The 19,636-nt window shown below is 33.8% G+C and overlaps 1 protein-coding gene across 7 annotated transcripts in view; it reads right to left on the bottom strand.

The window, feature by feature from the left end:
* The window catches only part of BTBD10 (BTB domain containing 10), a 67,459-nt gene that overhangs the window by 19,347 nt on the left and 28,476 nt on the right, over window positions 1–19,636 (bottom strand). For all 7 annotated transcript variants that reach the window (XM_024757116.1, XM_024757112.1, XM_024757118.1 and 4 more), the window contains 2 exons: window positions 4,497–4,693; window positions 2,180–2,465 (listed from right to left, as the gene is read on the bottom strand). In XM_024757116.1, the coding sequence (XP_024612884.1) occupies window positions 2,180–2,465; window positions 4,497–4,650 (440 nt within the window). In that variant the 5' untranslated portion in view covers window positions 4,651–4,693. The remainder of the gene's footprint in view (window positions 1–2,179; window positions 2,466–4,496; window positions 4,694–19,636) is intronic.

Raw genomic sequence — 19,636 nt, 5'->3', positions numbered from 1 at the left:
CTATCTGTGCCTTTTCCTTAAAACGACTGTCTTCAATGCAAAGTTATTCTATAAAGAAGCACATATAGTAATCTAAACTAGAAAAAAGTAGAATAAGGGTATGCAGATTAGGTTACTTTTCACAATCTTAACTATAAATGTAACAAATTTTGCACAAAATTCTTATACTTGCATTCCAGAACTGAAAAACAAGCAATCAAATGCTGGGGTAGGGAGAAATGACCAAGTTAAGAAGAGAATGAAAATTCTAAATAAATAACAAGCTCTTAATTTTTACAAAAAGAAAATACAAATGAATTTATATTTTTTCAAGTCATGTTGTTGGCCCTTTAACAGTAACTATTTAGAAAAGAGGCAATTTGCAAAACAGGTCCTTCAAAATGAAAAGCTGAATGCATAACTCCCAAGAAAATTTTAAAATTGTGATTAAAGGAATTTGAACCTCTGAATTCAATGATGCCACCATTCCTAAAGTAAATATGGCTGATCTAAGTTTTCTATTCAACAATTTCCCAATTTAAATAGTTCCCTCTTTTGTTATAACACAGAAACCTATAAACAACAAAGCTTTTTTATTTCAAAGTTTCCAAAAGAATGCCAACTGTTTTTTACAATTCCCATGAATATTAATTTTCATCCCCAAAGATATGCTTTCGTCAACTGACATGAAAAGAAGCCTTCACTGATTTGGGAAAAAAAGAAGAGAGTCTTTCAGGAATCAAATGTCATGCAATTTTTTCAAATACTTGAAATTTTTACAAAAGGGGAAAGCTATACTTTTCAGATCAATATGGATCACAAACACACAAAACTTCTTTTGCATTTGTTTTGTTTTAAGAAAAATGTAACCTATCAGTTGAAGAATTTCAAATATCTACTTCTACCTTTTAACTGTGTTCCTTTACAGTTTAGGTAAAAATATAAAGTATTATCAGCGTTGAGTCATACTCTTAGGAGCTCAGATCAACAATCTTCCTTATGCTTCTAATAATACATAAAAGCTTATAGAGTTCAAGTATTTTTTTTTCGTACAGATGTAAAGTCTAGTGCCAATGTTAAAAGGAAATATTTGTCTACTCAAAACGTAAACAGTGTCACATGCTGGCATTTATTTGGTATTCAGAGATACTTACAAATCACACACACACACACACACACACACACACACAGATGTATGCCAAATAGTTACATATACAACCTAGCAAAAAACACAAGGTTTTTTTTTTTTCTTACCTCATGTAAACTTCCATTTCATTTATGTGTCTCCTTCATTTTATATTAGAATGAATGGAAAAAAGGCACTAATTTTACAATTAAAAGGTGTTTGATCCTAGTTTTTTTTTTTTTTTTTTTTTGCGGTACGCGGGCCTCTCACTGTTGTGGCCTCTCCCGTTGCAGAGCACAGGCTCCAGATGCACAGGCTCAGCGGCCATGGCTCACGGGCCCAGCCGCTCCGCGGTATGTGGGATCTTCCCGGACCAGGGCACAAACCCATGTCCCCTGCATCGGCAGGCGGACCCTCAACCACTGCGCCACCAGGAAGCCCTGATCCTAGTTTTGAACACTTTGAAAAATCAAGTCTATATTCTTAGACAGAAGTTCCCATAACGAGTCCATATTGTCTATATCAGTTCTAGATTGTGGTTCCCATAACTAAAAACTTTATATTAATCTATTACTCCAGACTAGTACAGATTAAGAGACAATTATCTCTCCTTCATTCTACTAACTACTTGTTAATATTATTTCTTTTTTAAGTATCTACATCAAATTGATAACTCATGCTAACTTTTCAGCTAATGAAATGCTAATACCTGCTGTATTTGGAGGTTGAATTTGGGAGCCCTAAGTGAAGGAAGCATTATCACTGTTAAATTCACCTTGTTAAATACAATCTATGCTTTCAACCTATAGAGATCTTTTAGTGTCCTGTCTTCATTTAACTAATATATTTGCTATTTCTACTGGTATAGCAAAGATTATTTGAAATAAAAACAAGTTCAAGATCTGGCTCTACCACTTTCTAGCCGGATTAACTTCAGCAAATTATTTAACCTCAAAAAGCTCAGCAGGAACACTGTATTCCACCAGAGAATTACTGTAAAACTTTAAATGAAAAAAACCCAAAGCAATGTTAAAGTGCTTTATAATTAATAATACAAAGAACAGCAATACAAACCTGCCCAACATTGTATTTGGCTGTGCAGTAAAAATGGATGGGTCTACAACAAATCTAGTGTTATCCACTATTAGTGTCACTCGTTCTGACGTTCTTACATTCCAACCTCCTTCTTTTGCATTTTCATACACAAACACCATTTCCCCAGATGTCTTACAGCTACCATCTGAACTTGACTGACTACTGTTTCTGCTGCTGTTCCCAGCACTGCTACTGGAACCACTTGGAGATGCTTTCTGAGGACGAGGACTGCTTGGACGAGAGGAGCTGTGATCTTTCTCACGTTCTGAAATATAGATGTTAAACAAAGTTATGCAAATTTTCTTTATAAAAATTTGAGGTCTATATATATCTTTTAAAAACTGTGATTTAGAAAAGCTGTTTTATATCACTGCACTTCTGCTTTTTTGATTTCAAATAAAATTTCACAGATCATATATGTTCATTTATTTTCTAGGAATGAAACCTAAAACATCAAATTGTTTTCTAAAAAAATTAATTTTGTAGACTTTTTAAAAAAGATGTATAGCTGACTAATGTTGACCCAGACTAAGATCAAAAGTAAGGTAAATTTTATATTATTGCCCTACTTAAAAATATATAGAAACCCAAGGAGAGGAATATTCTCAGAAGTCACATAAATAAGCATTAAAAGTTAGTAAAAGATTAATAACAATTTTAACTCTCCTAAACACTGAAAGTATTAACACTATTCTGAAAACACAAAGTACAAACTTTGGACTCTTACTATGTTAATAAGGAAATCCCCAAACCAGCTATTTGTCTCACAAAAGGAAGGTCCCAAAGGAAGAAAAAAATTTCACTGCAGACATTAAGAAGTATATTTATGTTTTTAAATGACTTTTAATGTCTTAGCAAATTAAGTGGTTTTAATAGCTTATGATATACTGCTTTGTTCTCATTCTCATTTTTGAATAAAGCACTACTAAAATTTTATAGGATCATATTATTAGCTATAGTTTTAATAGGAAACATTGTTGAAAGTCAGAAAATTTTCTTTAGCGGTTCCAATAGTCTACAAAGGGGACATTAAAACTAAGATTTTGTGATAAGTTTCCTTTAGAGGCTAGATTACTAAACTTTAAAGGTGACCTAAAAATATACCTCCATCTCATCAGTTTCATCAGCTTTTGCCAAATTCCTCCATGACTCAAGCTACTTAGAACACTCTGTACAGCTTTACTGGTTATATAATTAGGTTTGCTGTATCTCCAGAGATACCCTGACACCTCCCTTTTATTGCCTATTTCCACAAGGCTGGTAGCATCCCCAAAGTAAAATTTGCTAAAGTAATAAAATAATTTATCTCCTATTCTCCTTCCAGATACTAAACTTTGCATATAACAAACAGTCAACTCTTATTTATACTTTTGTTGGTTTTTAGCTTATCAGTATTAGTCTGACTTTTAAGACCTACTTAGACACTGAAAACGTCTCCACATCATCAGACCCTAATATAAATGATTTTGGTTTATACGAGGTTTTCAGAAACTACCTCAAATAGTAAGTCAAATTATTTAATTTGCCACTTCTGAGTGGAAAATAAAAATCAGCAAGCTCACATTGTTTATGTACCTCCACTTCAGACTACTGTTTTACAGTCACACAATGTATTTACCTGAGGTAATAGCATTCATTTACAGTAATAAGTAGGAAGGAAGAAAAAGACCTGAGCTAGTTGTTAAGAAAAAAAAAAAACCACTTCACACCTTCCTTTTCCTCTTCTATTTTTTTATTAAATCTAAAATATTGTCAAAAATCAAGATAAATTACCTTATGACGCTTACTCTTTCACTTCCTTTTTTAATATGATTAACAAGGATTCTTATCAATAATTCACTACAAACTATTTTAAAATAAACCACTGCTCAATATCTCACAAGATAAAAATCACGTAAAAAAATTTTTAAATCTACATATTACAGTTTTAAAGGCTGTTCAAATTATTTCTTTTATAAGACTGTCCCAGACTATTAAAAGAAATTCACTTTTAAGTTTCATTTAATAAGCTGTTTTTTCACAGCAAGAACCAAGCTAAGCTAAAACAGAAGCAATGAACAGAAGTAAGAAGTTAATTTTACTCTGAAGTATTAGGCACAAATCATTGTTATTACTGCATTAAAAAGGTAAATGCATTGGGAATTCCCTGGTGGTGCAGTGATTAGGACTTGACACTTTCAATGCCAGGATCAATCGGGAAACTAAGATGCCACAAGCCTCGAGACGTGGCCAAAAAAAAAAAAAGGTAAATGCATTCTTTCAAAAACCACTGGGAAGCTTAGTTGATTTTACATACCAACATGGTGCTGCCGTGTTGGAGAAGTAACATTTCTAATACAAGGAGTGAGCTGAGATTCTGTTCTTTCGTGAGATGAATCTCGAGATCGGTCACTTGACCTTCGTCTATCTCTTGATCTCTCATGTCCCCCACTAGCACCATGTAGACTCATTTTGGTGTACTCAACAACTCCTTTAGCAACACGTGAGGGAGCACTGATAAATTAGAAAAGAAAATTAACCATAAAAGTAGAACATGAAATCACAAATGCTTTCCCCAAAAACCCCGATTAACATAAAGCTACTAATATTTTGAAATGCAAGAATCAAATGTTACTTTACAATTCTGAAACCTAATTTACTTTAAACTTGCAGGTTTTAAAAATTCTGGAACACTATGTCTTTAAAGATCACATACTCCAACTCAGTCTTCTTTTAAGGACGAGAAAGCCAAAGCCCAGAATGGTTAACTGACTTTTTAGTTAGTAATAGAGGAGGTAGTGGTAGTAGTGATAGCAGCAGCAGCAGCAGCAGCAGCGGGGGCGGCAGAGACCACCCAGATCTTTTAAATATTACTCAAGTGTTCTTTTGATTTCCTTGATTGTCAGGGGGAAAGGGAGGGAAAGAGCACCAGCTTCTGGAACTCTGAGGTATGGGCAAAGTAACTGGTCTCCCTGACAAATAAAATAAGTCTACATGCTATTTTGATTTTGATTGAACCCTCTTCAAAAATTTTAAAAAGCATTTTTCTAAAAAGCTAACAGCACTGACTATGTAAAGTTACAAAATTTAATATTTTGAAAACATCCTACATAAATTTGCCCATGAGAAGTGAATAACTGGGAATGATGATTAAAATATTCTAGTTGACAGCATTCATTCACACAATTATTTATTAAGTTATATATGCTATGTGCACAATGCTGTGCTACCTGCCAAGAAAGAAGCAGCTCCCTCAGGGAGCTTATGATTTAAGTGTAGCAGTTATATACATGGACATGCAGAAATGTAAACAATTCAAGAGCTACCCCAAATTTCAAATATAAAATGACTAAATGTATCTCAAATATATAACTACTAAATGAGTGATAGATAATAAATGCTTTAAGTTCTCACATGAAGAAGACATCACTGTAAATCACTGGTGAATCAGGCACTAACAAATAAGATTTTAATAATCAGAATAACACTGCAAGTAGGAAAACTGATAGGAACAAAAATGAGAGAGCCTGACCTAAGGCAGGTGGAAATTTACCACCTTAGCAAACAAAACACATGCTTCATAGTTTAAAAATATTAAAGTGCTTTTTAGAAACAGAAGAAACAGGAATAGAAAGAACTTCATGGCTTTAGAGTAATAAAGACTTAGAATCAATTGTCCATTAAGACTTAATTGCTCAACATGTTGAATGTTACTTAACATTTTGGAACCTTCATTTCCTCATCTGTAGATTCTTTTTACTTTCTAAGTTCAATATGAGGATTAAATGAAGTATAATAAGTAAGCTGACCAGCAATGTGCCTGGTACAGTAGAATCACCCATTAAATGTTAGTTTATTTAGTTATAACAGGTGAAGATAATAAAGTTCAAAATCACAAGACTTGCTCAGAGTCACAAAGAATTTAGTGGATACCATATTAACACTGTATCCTAATCCTTTCAATTCATTCCAGTACCCCCTCCACGATGTTACCCTGCTCTCCTTCACCAAAACCACACCAGTTAAAAATTTAATCTTGATGATTCAGTTTTAAATCCGATAATGTTCCAGGATCATCTCCTCTGCTGATTTATTAGCTATAACACTTCATTTTGTTATTTTAGTGGTTTCTTTCATTATGAAAATCGCTGTCATCTCACTATAACAGACTAAAAAGACAAAAGGCTGACTTTGTAACTACCCGAAGAGTGACTTCTATGGAAATAAAGGCAACCTACCAGCTTGTATCAGTCATTTGTCTCTCATAAACCTACAGACAGAAACAAACAAACAAACAAAACCCTCTACTCCCACCTTCCTTCTAGTGAAACAGGTAAGAGTAGGATCACATCCTTGGAACATAATTTTTTTCTTCAAATAGAACAAATCAAAAGATCCTACTTTCAGGTTAAAAACCTTCAGAGTAGGAACAATGGAATTTCTGGCTCGTGTCCTAAAGTAGGAAAAAGAAAGGAATCCACAATAATAGAATAAGGATTATATATTGGAAAAAATAACTCCTTAAATTATTCTAGATGCTAAGTTTTAAATGTGCTAATAAACACATTTTCTAAATATGAATCTAATTGATAATTTAACAGACAAGGTACAAACACAACTACAACTAAGGCAAATGCAGGATAAACGTTCGTTAAGGGCCAAGCAGACTGATTAATTGAAAAAGGATTTCAACTAGACATCTCTCCAGCTGAAAGATTAAATGCTGCTGAGCATTCTGCTGAAATATTGGCTTCATTTCTAAACTGTTTAGATGTTAAATCAATGCAAAAGGTGTCATAATACACTCCTGTCCTTTCTTTTCATTCTCAAATGGAATGTACTCTGAATCAGACCTTCAAAATCAGATGTCATGCAAGACTAATTATGTCCTACTCTATTTAAATAATTTTAGAGCAGGAAAGCAATCTAAGGGCAAAAATAATATGTGCAAACAAAAATGAGGGCAAGTAAGTTCACAGGGGATAACTCTGCTTCATATTGCATCTAAGAGAGTTTGGGATACGTGAACTGACAACAGGTAAGGAGATGAAGAATGCACCAGCCCCAACATCTTGCTGGATATAAAAACCAGACCCAACTATATGCTGCCTACAAGAATCAAACTTTAAATATAAAGGTACAGGGCTTCCCTGGTGGCGCAGTGGTTGAGAGTCCGCCTGCCGATGCAGGGGACACGGGTTCGTGCTCTGGTCCAGAAAGATCCCACATGCCGCAGATACAAACAAATACAAATACAGAACAAGCAGACAGAAAATCAGTAAAGATGAATAACATTTGAACAACACTATCAACTAGCTTAACCTAACTGACATTTATGAAACATTTCACCCAACAAGAGCAGAAAATTCATTCTTTTGATATGCACACAGAACATTTATCAAGAAAGACCATATTCTGTGCAATAAAACAAGTCTCAATACATTTAAAAGAATTCAATCATAAAGAGTATGTTCTCTGGTTACAATGAAATTAAATTAAAATTCAGTAACAGAAAGATACCTGGAAAATTCCCAAATATTGGAAATTAGATAAAATCTTTTAAAATAACCCAGAAAGCAAAAAAGAAATCAGAAAGGAAAAGAGAAAATTCTGAAGTGAAACAAGTCCAGTGTATCAAAATTTGTGGAATGGCATGATATTACAGCAGGAGTTAAGAAGCAAATTATAGCTTTAAATGCCTATGATAGAAAAGAAGGTCAAAGAAAAAAATCACCTCAGTTTCTGCCTTAAGAAACTAGACAAAGAGCAAATTAAACCTAAAGAAACTATAAAAAATTAATAAAGATCAGAGTGGAAGTCAAAATAATAGAAAACAGAAAAAGAATAGGGAAAAATCAATGAAAACAAAGCTAGTTCTTTGAAAACATCATTAAAATTGATAAAATCTCCAGACAAACTGGGGAAAAAATTGAGGAGATACAAATTACCAATATCAGACATGAGAGTAGACCTCACTACAAAGTCTGCATGTATTAAAAGAGAGATAAAATATTATAAACAACTTTATGCAAATAAATTCATCAATTCAGAAGAACTGGACAAATTCCAAACTACCAAAGCTCACTCCAGAAGAAACAAATACAGTGAACAGCTGAATGTCTATGAAAGAATTTGAATTTATAGTTAAGAACTTACCCTCTAACTCCAGGCCAAGATGGCTTCACTGATAATTCTACCAAGCATTTAAGATAGAAATAACACCAATCCTACACAAATTCTTTTAGAAAATTGAAGAAAAGATAATATTTCCTAACATTCTATGAGGCCAGCATTACCCAGATACCAAAACCAGAGAAAGACATTACCAGAACCTACATCCCTCAGAACATAGACACAAATATTTTAAACAAAATTTTAGTAGTTTCCATACAGCAATATATAAAAATGTCAATACACCAAGGTCTAAAGGATTTTGTACCAAAAATGCAAGACTGGTTGAATATTCCAAAATCAATACATAACACTATGAGATTAGAAATCAATTACAGGGAAAAAGAAACATGAAAAACACAAACACATGGAGGCTGAACAGTACATTACTAAATAACCAAGAAATCACGGAAATCAAAGAGGAAATCAAAAACGAACTAGAGACAAATGACAATGAAAACACGATGACCCAAAACCTATAGGATGCAGCAAAACCAGTTCTAAGAGAGAAGTTTATAGCAATACAAGCCTACCTCAAGAAACAAGAAAAATCTAAAATAAACAATCTAACCTTACACCTAAAGGAACTAGAGAAAGAGAAATGAATAAAACCCAAAGATAGCAGAAGGAAAGAACTCATGAAGATCAGAGAAGAAATAAAAGAAATAGAAACAAAGAAAACAATAGCAAAGGTCAATAAAACTAAAAGCTGGCTCTTTGAGAAGATAAACAAAATTGATAAACCATTAGCCAGACTCATCAAGAAAAAGAGGGAGGACTCAAATCAATAAAATTGGAAATGAAAAATTCCAGAGAAAACCATAATTCAAAAAGACACATGCACCCCAACGTTCACTGCACCACTATTTACAATAGCCAGGTCATGGAAGCAACCTAAATGCCCATCGACAGATGAATGGATAAAGATGTGGTACATATATCCAATGGAATATTACTCAGCCATAAACAGGAATGAAATTGGGTCATTTGTAGAGACGTGGATGGATCTAGAGACTATCATACAGAGTGAAGCAAGTCAGAAAGAGAAAAACAATTATCACATATTAACGCATATATGTGTAATCTAGAAAAATGGTACAGACAAACCGGTTAGCAGGGCAGAAATAGACACAGATGTAGAGAACAAACGTATGGACACCAAGGGGGGAAAGTGGCACAGGGGTGGTGGTGGTGGTGTGATGAATTGGGAGATTGGGATTGACATATATACACTAAAATGTATAAAATAGATAACTAATAAGAGCCTGCTGTATAAAAAAAATAATTCTACAAAAAGAAGAATCATGCTTTGAAGCATAAAGTATTGATAAATCAATAGGCAATAAGTCTCTCCAAAAGTTTAAAAATCTTACTAAAATAGTGACCCTCAGAAGCAAGTATCTATTTATATCAAACTTTAGAATATTAATTCTGCATGAATTTCCACATGTGAGTTTGCCACCTAATTTGTTTTAAAATTCTAAATACATGAACAGCTTCCAAAGGTAGACAGGTTCCTAAGAATTAAAGAGAAATTTTAGGGTCTCTATCATTTTGTTCAGTGAAACTACGGACTCCTATGGGGGTTGGGAGTAATAAAACTAAAGTAATATATATAGAATTTTTTAAATCCAACAATTATTGCAAAGTTTATAACAAAAACCATGCCACTCTCTGAATGGATAAACTGTTGTACATACATACAATGGAATAATACTCAGAAATTAAATAAGAACAAACTACTGACATGTTCAACAATGCGATAGATCTCAAAGGCATTATGCTGAATGAAAAACCCAAACCCCAAAGTTTACATCCTATCTGACTTCATCTGTATATCATTCTCAAAATGGCAAAATTACAGTGATGGAGAACAAATTAGGGGTTGTCAGAGATTAGGGATGGGGAATGGGTATGACTCTAAAGGGGTAGCATGCAGGAGTTTCTCTGTGGTGATGCAAAAGTTTTATATCCTGATTGTGGTGGTAGTTACGCAAATCTATATGTGATAAACTATCACAGAATATATACCAGAAAAAGCGCATATAAAAACTGATGTCTATAGTCACTTATAGTACTGTATCAATGTCATTTTCCTAGTTTGATGCACTTATGTGAGATGTTATCATTGAGGGAAGCTGGGTGAAGAGTACCCAGGAACTCACTGTACAATTTTTTTTTAATTTCTTATAAATCAAAAACTATTTCAAAATAAGTTTAATACACCTAACAAAAAAGGCAATAAACAATGTAGAGACAGGAAGAAAAAGCAAAACTGTAATCAATAAACTCAGTGCTATTTAAAAATGTATCCATAAAACAAGGACGGGAATTTTTTTTTTTTTAATTAGAGAATGAAAAGAGTTCTTAGAAATTCAAACACAAGAGCAGAAATTTTAAAAGGTTACTAGAAGGGTTGAAAGAAAAAACTGGGAATAAAAGAAAAAGAAATGAAAAATGAGACTGAAAGGACGAGAAAATTAGAGGAAGGAGGTCACCATTCAAATGTATACTGATATGTTCCAGAGAGAACAGAGGGGAGTAAGTTATCAAAGAAATAATACATGAAAAATTTCCAGAAATAAATGATATTTACAAGCACTGCTGCTAACAGAAAATTGTTGTAACAAATACATAAAACTAAAATATCTACAAAGTGAGTAGTACTCACTTATATATGGCACCCTTGTATACACAGGGTACAACCTTATATTACTTTCCTGCTTTAAGGATTTATCTTTAAACACTTCCAGCAACTAACATCATAACCTGGTACATCTTATTAATGTTTGTTGAATTTAGCTTAAGTTTCAGGATATACATAACATCTAAGCATTTCCTGTGACAACTGTTCATTCCTTGTCAAATACTTCCGTGTGTGTCTTTGTGCCTACAGAGATATAGATATGGAGCTTTACAGTTTACAAGGTGTTTTAAACACTTAATCAAGCTTTTAAAAACACGTTTTTTCTTTTTTAAGGCTAGCGGCCTGGTGATGGGGGCTATTTAGTGTGTCTTTTTTTTTCTTTTTTTAAAATTATTTATTTATTTTGTCTGCGCCAGGTCTTAGTTGTGGCACACAGGCTTCTTAGTTGCTACATGCATGCGGGATCTAGTTACTGGACCAGGGATCGAACCCAGGCCCCCTGCCTTGCAAGCTCGGAGTCTTACCCACCAGACCACCAGGGAAGTCCCCCAAACGCATCTTTCCTTAAGGACAAGGTAAGCATCTTTGTAAATTTCAGATTAGATGCATCCATTTTTTAAATTAGTCTGTCCTTATTAAAGAAGCAATATTACTTTGGGGAAAAATAAGCCATTTCTATTACTATAGTCTATATTATGTTTTAGATTTTTTAACTAAACCTTTTAAATGATTTTATATTAATATATTTTAAGCAATTAATTTACATTAATTGGGATTTTTACTTTTTTTTTTTTTTTTTTTTTTTTTTTTTTTTTTTTTTTTGCGGTACGGCAGGCCTCTCACTGTTGCAGCCTCTCGCATTGCGGAGCACAGGCTCCGGAGGCACAGGCTCAGCCAGCGGCCACGGCTCACGGGCCCAGCGGCTCTGCGGCATGTGGGATCTTCCCGGACAGGGGCACGAACCCCTGTCCCCCGCATCAGCAGGCGGACTCTCAACCACTGCGCCACCAGGGAAGCCCTACAAGTATTTTTAATGTGTTAGGTCAAGAGTTGGCAAACAAAGCCAAATTCAACCCATTACCGCATTTTGTAAATAAAGTTTTATTAGAACACCACACCCATTCATTTACATATTGCTTATGGCTGCTTTCACTCCATAAGGGCAAAACTGAGGAGTTGTGACAGACTATGTAGTCCATACGGCCAAAAATATTTACTATCCAGCCTTTTATAGAAAACGTTTGCTGATCCTGTTAAGTGTCAGTAACTGTGATGATATAAGAAATGCAATTAAACTTTTAAATCTATTTTCAACATATTTAATGCAAATTTCTCTCCCTTCTTTTCCTTTTGTCAATTTGCCTTTTCTATAAGCTTTTGTTCTTAATTTATGATCAGTTTCCCAAGAAACAAAGGCTAATCACTGAAAGGGCAGTTCTCAACTGAGGAATGGGCTACTCAAAGGTCATCTGTAAGTATGTTGATGCATATTTTCCATAGAAATAGTTTAAATGATACTTAAGTCCCAGATTTCCCCACAAAAAGACAAGAAATATAGCTCAAGAATAGTTTTAATATTAGTCTTTCTCTTCTTCCTAAAACCCCACTGTCAGATATATCAGCAACTCTAGTAAGGCAGAAGCAGTAGCAACAGCAAGGGAGTTTGATATACTGTTGTATGACTACTTAGAGCATCTTTTCTTTGAAGTCAAATGAAGACCTAGATACTAAAAATTCTGACAGAAAAGGAACCCTTAATGGCCAAACTTTTTTAACATTTTACTATCAAGGTAAAGGTTTTCCTAACTGACAAAAATTACTTTCATGCAGACAGCAAAGGAGCTGGAGGTTTCTTCTGCGTTTTTTAAATATCCATTACCTTGTTTCTGAATTTTGAACTTTAATAAAGGAAGATGTTGCTAGGAAAGAACCTCTCCAAACTGAGGAGTCTCTGAATAGGAGTTATAATATCTAAATGTTATATTGCTAACTTTTTTACTTCTAAAAACTACTGTGGTTTTAATTCATCAATAAGTATTAGGTGCTTGCAACACACAATGACAACTATACCCTATAATAACTAAAAGTATTCTTATTCTCTTCTCTAGCAATGTTTTTAGCTTTATCATGCAGTCACTCTACCAAATAGGCACTGAACACCTATTATATGCTACTTATTATTCTAGCCCTGGTGGATATAACCGAGAAAGCCTCTGCCCTTAAAATTAATACATCCTAGTGTAGAATAACATAGAACATATATAAATAAATATATTAAATATCACATGCTGATAAGTGCTATGCAGAAAAATAAAACAAGGTAAAGAGGACAGAGTCATCATTTTGACATTCCTGGCCCCCACCCAGTAGATGCTATTAGTACTGCTTCTAGTTGTAACAGCCAAAAATGTCCTCACCCATTGCTAAATGCTCAATGAGGGGTAAAAATCACCTCTCTGGTTGAGAACCACTGTCTTAATTCTATCTGCTACAACAATAACAATGCTAACATTTGAGCATTTAGTATATGCCAGGCACAATACTGAACACTTTACACATATTTTCATTAAATAGTCAAAACCATACCCATTTTACAGTTGAGAAAATGAAAGCTTAGAGGCTAAAAAACTTGCCTAAAATCATGTAGCTAAGAAAGTGGCAGGTCTGAGATGTGACCAAAGGAACACAATTTTGCAGCTCATGCTTTTAACCTTAAACAAGTCTGACTCAAACTTGAGTCGTTTCTTATCCAAATGATAATTCTTCACATATTTGAAGACAGCTCTTATTGTGAGATTCCTTAACATCTACCAGAGATGTCCCCAAGACCTCTAAATTTTTAGTTACCTAAGCTGACAAGACTTCCAATTTCTTCACATCCTTCCTTCTGAATATACAAAGAAGTAAAGACAACACTTTGGTGTACTGAAGTGGCTCTAACCTTCCTTTCCATTCGTTAAGATGGTTTCTAAGGCGGGGCAGGGGAGGGGGGGGGAAGAAGATGAGATGATGGCAGCCATAGTGTACTTTTGTTTCATACCAAGTTTACTGCCAAGAACTACCCTCAAGTCTTTTCCAAATGTGATGCTATATATAAGGCCATGCTAACTTAGTGTATATTAGTGTTTTTCAGGCCTTATGTATATGCCTCAAAAGTTCATTTAAATTTAGTCCAACAATCCAGACTTGGAGATCACTATGGATCATTTAGTGTTTTATTTACGATCTTTCTTTCTTCACTGTCACCTATAAATTTGATAATTTGCCTTCTCCATTTGAGCAATAAGACAAAAGCAAAGAACAAAGCCACCTTCCAAGACCAAAAACCTTTGGAGAGGATCCTTCAAAATGAAAACTGTGTTGATTAATTAAAACAATCAACTAGTGGCTAACTCATTTTTCCTTCACCCAAGGATATAAAAAATTTTTTTTACCAAAACCTAAGTTTAAGTCCAAATACCTATTGCTACTAGACTACCAACTGCATCAGAGAAAAATCAAAGTTGTTCTGACAATCTATTTTTAGCAAACCCATTCTGGATCATCTTTAACCTGTTTTTTTCCTTCAAGTTAGTCATAAACTATCCTTCATTTTTTGCTCTAAAATCTTCTGTCTTTTTCAAAACCAGGCCTAGAACCCCTCATCTTTTAGTACTTCTTGTATTCTCCTAAAACCTTTAAAGACTACAAATAATATAAATAATTTTAAGATTTTACAGTCGGTTCCTCAATTGTAAGATGTTCCAGAAGACAATTCATTTAGCTAGAGGCATTACTTATCTCTATATTCATGTTGCTTTTCTGTCCTTACTAGAAATGTTTGCTTTGCTATTATTATTGATGGTGGTGGTGGTTTGCTTTTCCTCTCTGACAAAGAAGCTCCTAAATAAGACTTGAGGAATTTTTTTCTTACCTCATTGCCATACATTATTATTACACTTTCACTGATTTCCTTCTTAAAATGTAATATAAGAAACCCTTTTGGTTGGCCTTTGCATTTCTTAAAAGTCTCAGCTTGTCTGAGCTCTGTTTCCCTGATTTTTAAGAAGATTTTCTATACTTTGTTATGGCAATCTTATCTGCTTTGTTTCAAAAGTAGTGTGCATATCTTTATAGAGTTCATTGTATAATCACACTGAGAATCTTTTTCCTTCTTAAAAGTATCAAAATTTTATTTTTTACTTAACTCCTTAAGACAGTCTTCCTTTTTAGAGAAATCTATGCTGTGGAATCAAGCTGATCTTTTCTCTGATCACGAATCAGAAAAACTCAGATTGGTGAAATAAATTACAAAATATATATACATAAAACACAATGCAGTTCTCAAGAATTATGCTATAGAAGACTTTCATGACAAAGGGAACGTTCATGATTAAGTTTGCTTTTTATTAAAAAAGAAAAAGAAAACAACAAGAGATGGGTTATATAACATTGTATACAGTAATATCCCAAAATTATTTTTAAGTGTTTATGTGTGAATTTATATTTTTATATATACACAGGGAAAAAAGGTTATACGTGAAAATATTTAAAGTTTTTCTTTTGATGGTAGAACATTTTAATTTTATTCTATGTGCTCTTCTGTATCTATCAAATTTATGTAATGAATATGTATTACTCTTATATTTATAACACAGGCATTATTTTTTAAAAAATAAGCCGAACCAGAGAAAAAAATATTCTATAAAGTATAAGTCTAGCGTGAGATTTCTGCTTTTATAACTCTATTACTAAAGCAAGCTTAGAAAAACATTTCTGGACACAAAAGCAGGGGGGAAAAAAAAAGCCAAAATAAGATACCACCAGTTAGCCTATCTATACAAATAAGTTATGATAACCATCAAGATGACCATTCAAACTTTTAGAAATAAAATGGGGGAAATCACAAGAACTTCCTGACATTTCAAGGAAAAGAATGTTATAAACTACTTAATAACATTTAAAATAATTTTAAAATGTTGTATATCCTCCCAAATCCCTACCAAATGAAGGCTCAGTAGGATAGGGATAATGAAGACAAAAGAAAAAAGCCATTAGTCAAATTATTTAAAATTGTGCCAAAATTTCCTAATAAAGTAAAGCACTGTTACCAGTCAAGACTTAAAATCTCATAGCAAGAACAATTATCTTCATTTAGAAACATTTTCTGGTTGAAAATCAATTTGCAGCAATCCAAAAACTTATCTGATTTACTCTCTATTTCAGTGGCAGTATCTAGATCATCTATTCAGAGCCTGTGTTCCAAAAAACTAGGAAAAAAGTCATCTTAACCAGTTAAAACTTTATCATTCAAATACATTCAGTTCTGTAAAATATATATAAAGTGATTCAACTAATCCTTAATTCATCCAAAAGTAAAAATACATTCACCTTCTTCTTTAGGAAATTATTTCATTTCTCTATCTTGAATTTTATTTTCAAATATATCAAAAATATTATTTCAAAATTAGTTTTTCCTTAAATAAATTTTATGATATTCATAAGAAACAATATCAAACATAATGCATTCTCAATTACATAAAGATTCTACTAAGACTTTAAATGAAGTAAAAAACAAAGCCTCAAACCCATAGAAACAATAAAAACACACATTATTTATTTTAAATAACTTGCCATTAAACTGACAATCAAGGCATATGATCTTTAACATTCAGAAACATAAATGATCATAATGAAACAAAGGCTAAACATATCTCTCTCAACCTCTCTCATATATGTATAGAATTATAACCCAGCATTATCATGTAATAAATGAATACACACCTTACTTTAGTATATGCCAAGGCAGACACACAAAAACAAGAAAAAAATTTTGAAATCAGAGTATAAAGGGACTCTGCTTTTTCAAACAATGCAGCACTGAAAGCCAGGTCAGCATCCTTGGGCATTACTAGGAAACTTTAGCACATCTGATATTTCCATCATCTTCAGAATTCCTCTGAACAATGAGAAAATTTCCCAGTCACCCTACCTCACCTGTCTACAGACTTCCTTTAGCTTTCCTCCCTCTACTGTGTAATAATGCTATGGAGGTTATTTAGGCTTTAAATGTTCAGAGATACAACCCCCGCTATATATTAATTCAGTTTATTTTCTCACAGACACTGACTCAGCCGTGGGTTGTGCAGCACTGACGTTTCTAACCAAACAGCATCGTGTGAGCTGTGATCGTCCCACTTCTCCATCTTTGTGCAGTGATTGGATATTGTAACTGATAGACAGGATGAAGAAAACTCAGGAGATGAGGGCTTAGTGATATGTAGATATGTTGCCAAATGCCATCTGTAAAGCTAATTCTAGCTCTGCCAGCTTGCCAGGTTTTAGAAAACTAGGATGCAGCTAACTTTCTTTTTTCCTTTCAATATTTTATTGTGTACCTATTCTGGGCAGTAAAACTTCTCTTTAGAACTGAAGAGAAAATATTATCTGTACTTTAAGAACACACTAAGGAACTACTCTTTAAAGCAACCAAACTTTTCCATTTCTAAACTGCTGCTAGGACTAAAGAGTGACTTAAAAAGGAAAATGGAAAGCTCAATCTTCGTGCAGTCTCAGAAGAAAGGAGCATGCGTACTTCTATGTGGGAATGAACCCCTTGCGGCAAAGTCTGATATTGAACGTATGATGCATTTGTCTTTAGTAACCTGAGCAGACTGCAGATCTGAGTTTTAAACAGTTGTATTTGACCCAATTCAAATATGCAAGAGCTTTTAGCATATTGTCACTCTAGGGCATTTTAACATCAGTTACACAGAAAAGGTGCTCTTTCCTTTTCCTTTTTAAATAGCAAAAACTCTTCTAATTTAAAGAAAGTTGTCATAACTCAAGCCAAATAAACTTCAACTGAAATGATCTTTAACCTCTCAGCAAGCTACCAAACCCCTCAATATAAGTATTAACTATACAACTACTAGTCAGAAAGAAATAAAGTTCAGTAATTTTTCAGCTATCTAATTCATTTGTATGCACTTACAGAGGAATCACAGGCACCCTGAGATCAGTTTCCCTGCCTTGTCTTTTATATCAGTGTTATACCTATTAAGTCTACATTCAAAGAAACATCAGAAAAGAAAGTACCTTAAAGTTGTATTAGGTAAAAGAGAAACCATAACGCAATGCCCACCAAACCCTCAAACCTCCAAGGTAAGTACATGTATATAGTAGTTATTATTGTTACCTTTATAATTCAAGAAATTTATTTTTATCCTTGCTAATAAAGAAAGGTAAAGGGGGAAAAAATCAAAGGAAAAACATTTTAGAAAGCAGGCTGTTCCAATATGTGAACAAAACAAAAAGCAAATTTAAATAACTTTTTTGAAAATCCTCAAAAACTGAACCAATAAAGTATGCTTATTTCTTTATTGCTAAAGGCTGAATGTTTTTAGTTTCAAAATTCATCTGTTGATATGTATTCCCCCAACGTGATGGTATATGGAGGGGAGGTGATTAGCTCCTGAGGGCAGAGCCTTCACGAATGGGACTAATACCTTTATAAAAGAGATCCCAGAAAGATCCCTAGTCCCTTCTACCATGTGAGGACACAGCAAAAAGAGGGGTGTCTGAAGCAGGAAGCAAGCCCTTACCAGATACCAAATGTGCCAGTGCCTTGATTTTGGACTTCCCAGCCTCCAGAACCATGTGAAATAAATTTCTGTTGTTTATAATACAGCCATTCAGTCCATGGTATTGTTATAGCAGCCTTAACAGACTGACACATTTAGTTTTTGTAAATTTAAATGCCCAATTCTGTTTGAGGTGGCAACGGGAGCACTTATATTTCTCAGTCTCCATAATCCAGAGATGACCATATGACACAGTTCTAGACAATGATTTATTGATATAAGCAGAATCCCACTGGAAATTTCTGAGAAATTTAATTTCCTGATATAAATGAAACCTCTTTCCCATCGTCCCCGTCTCCCTTCCTCCTCCTCCTCGTCTGGAAGGTGGACATGACAATTGGAACTATGGTAAGCCATCTTGTGATTGTGAGGAAACACCAAGAAAAATCAAAGACCTTTGACCCTAATATACTGAAGCCTTTTTGTGTACAAGAAAAATAAACCCCTAAGTTAAGCCAGTGTTTAATCTGGCTTCCTTCTACTCAAACATCCCTAAATAAAATACACAAGATTCAGAAAAAGGATGCGAGTAGGCAGAAGTATAGATGAAACAAAATCAGCCATGAGTTGATAACTTGAAGCTGGAGAATGGGTACATAGAGGTTCATTATACCTGTTCTCTCTACTGTATATGTATTTTAAATGTATCACAATAAGTTATTCAAAATTTTAAAAAATAAAAAGAAGGAGAAGCTTGTTTATAAATTCTAGCTTTGTCATTTATAAGTTGGATGGCCTTGGGCAAGTTTATTAACCTCATTTTTTTCATCTGTTAAATGGGGACAGTAATACTATTCACAGAGCTCTACCTTTAGATCCAGTCAAGGTAATCTCCAGAAGGTCCCTGGCAGGAATGCCCTCCATCTACCTAACCATCCAAGGATTAGTTCAAGTTTCATTTTCACCTGTTCAGACTGACACTGATTCCTTCTCTGAACTCTTATTTTACTGCAACTCACTACCACAGTTTAGTGCCCTATTGTCCTCTAATTGTTCCATACGTGGATATTAAAGCAT

Source organism: Neophocaena asiaeorientalis, unplaced genomic scaffold (assembly GCF_003031525.2).
Source record: "Neophocaena asiaeorientalis asiaeorientalis breed wild unplaced genomic scaffold, Neophocaena_asiaeorientalis_V1.1 scaffold504, whole genome shotgun sequence".
NCBI lineage: Eukaryota > Metazoa > Chordata > Mammalia > Artiodactyla > Phocoenidae > Neophocaena > Neophocaena asiaeorientalis.
This window is presented reverse-complemented; position numbering and strand designations above follow the sequence as displayed.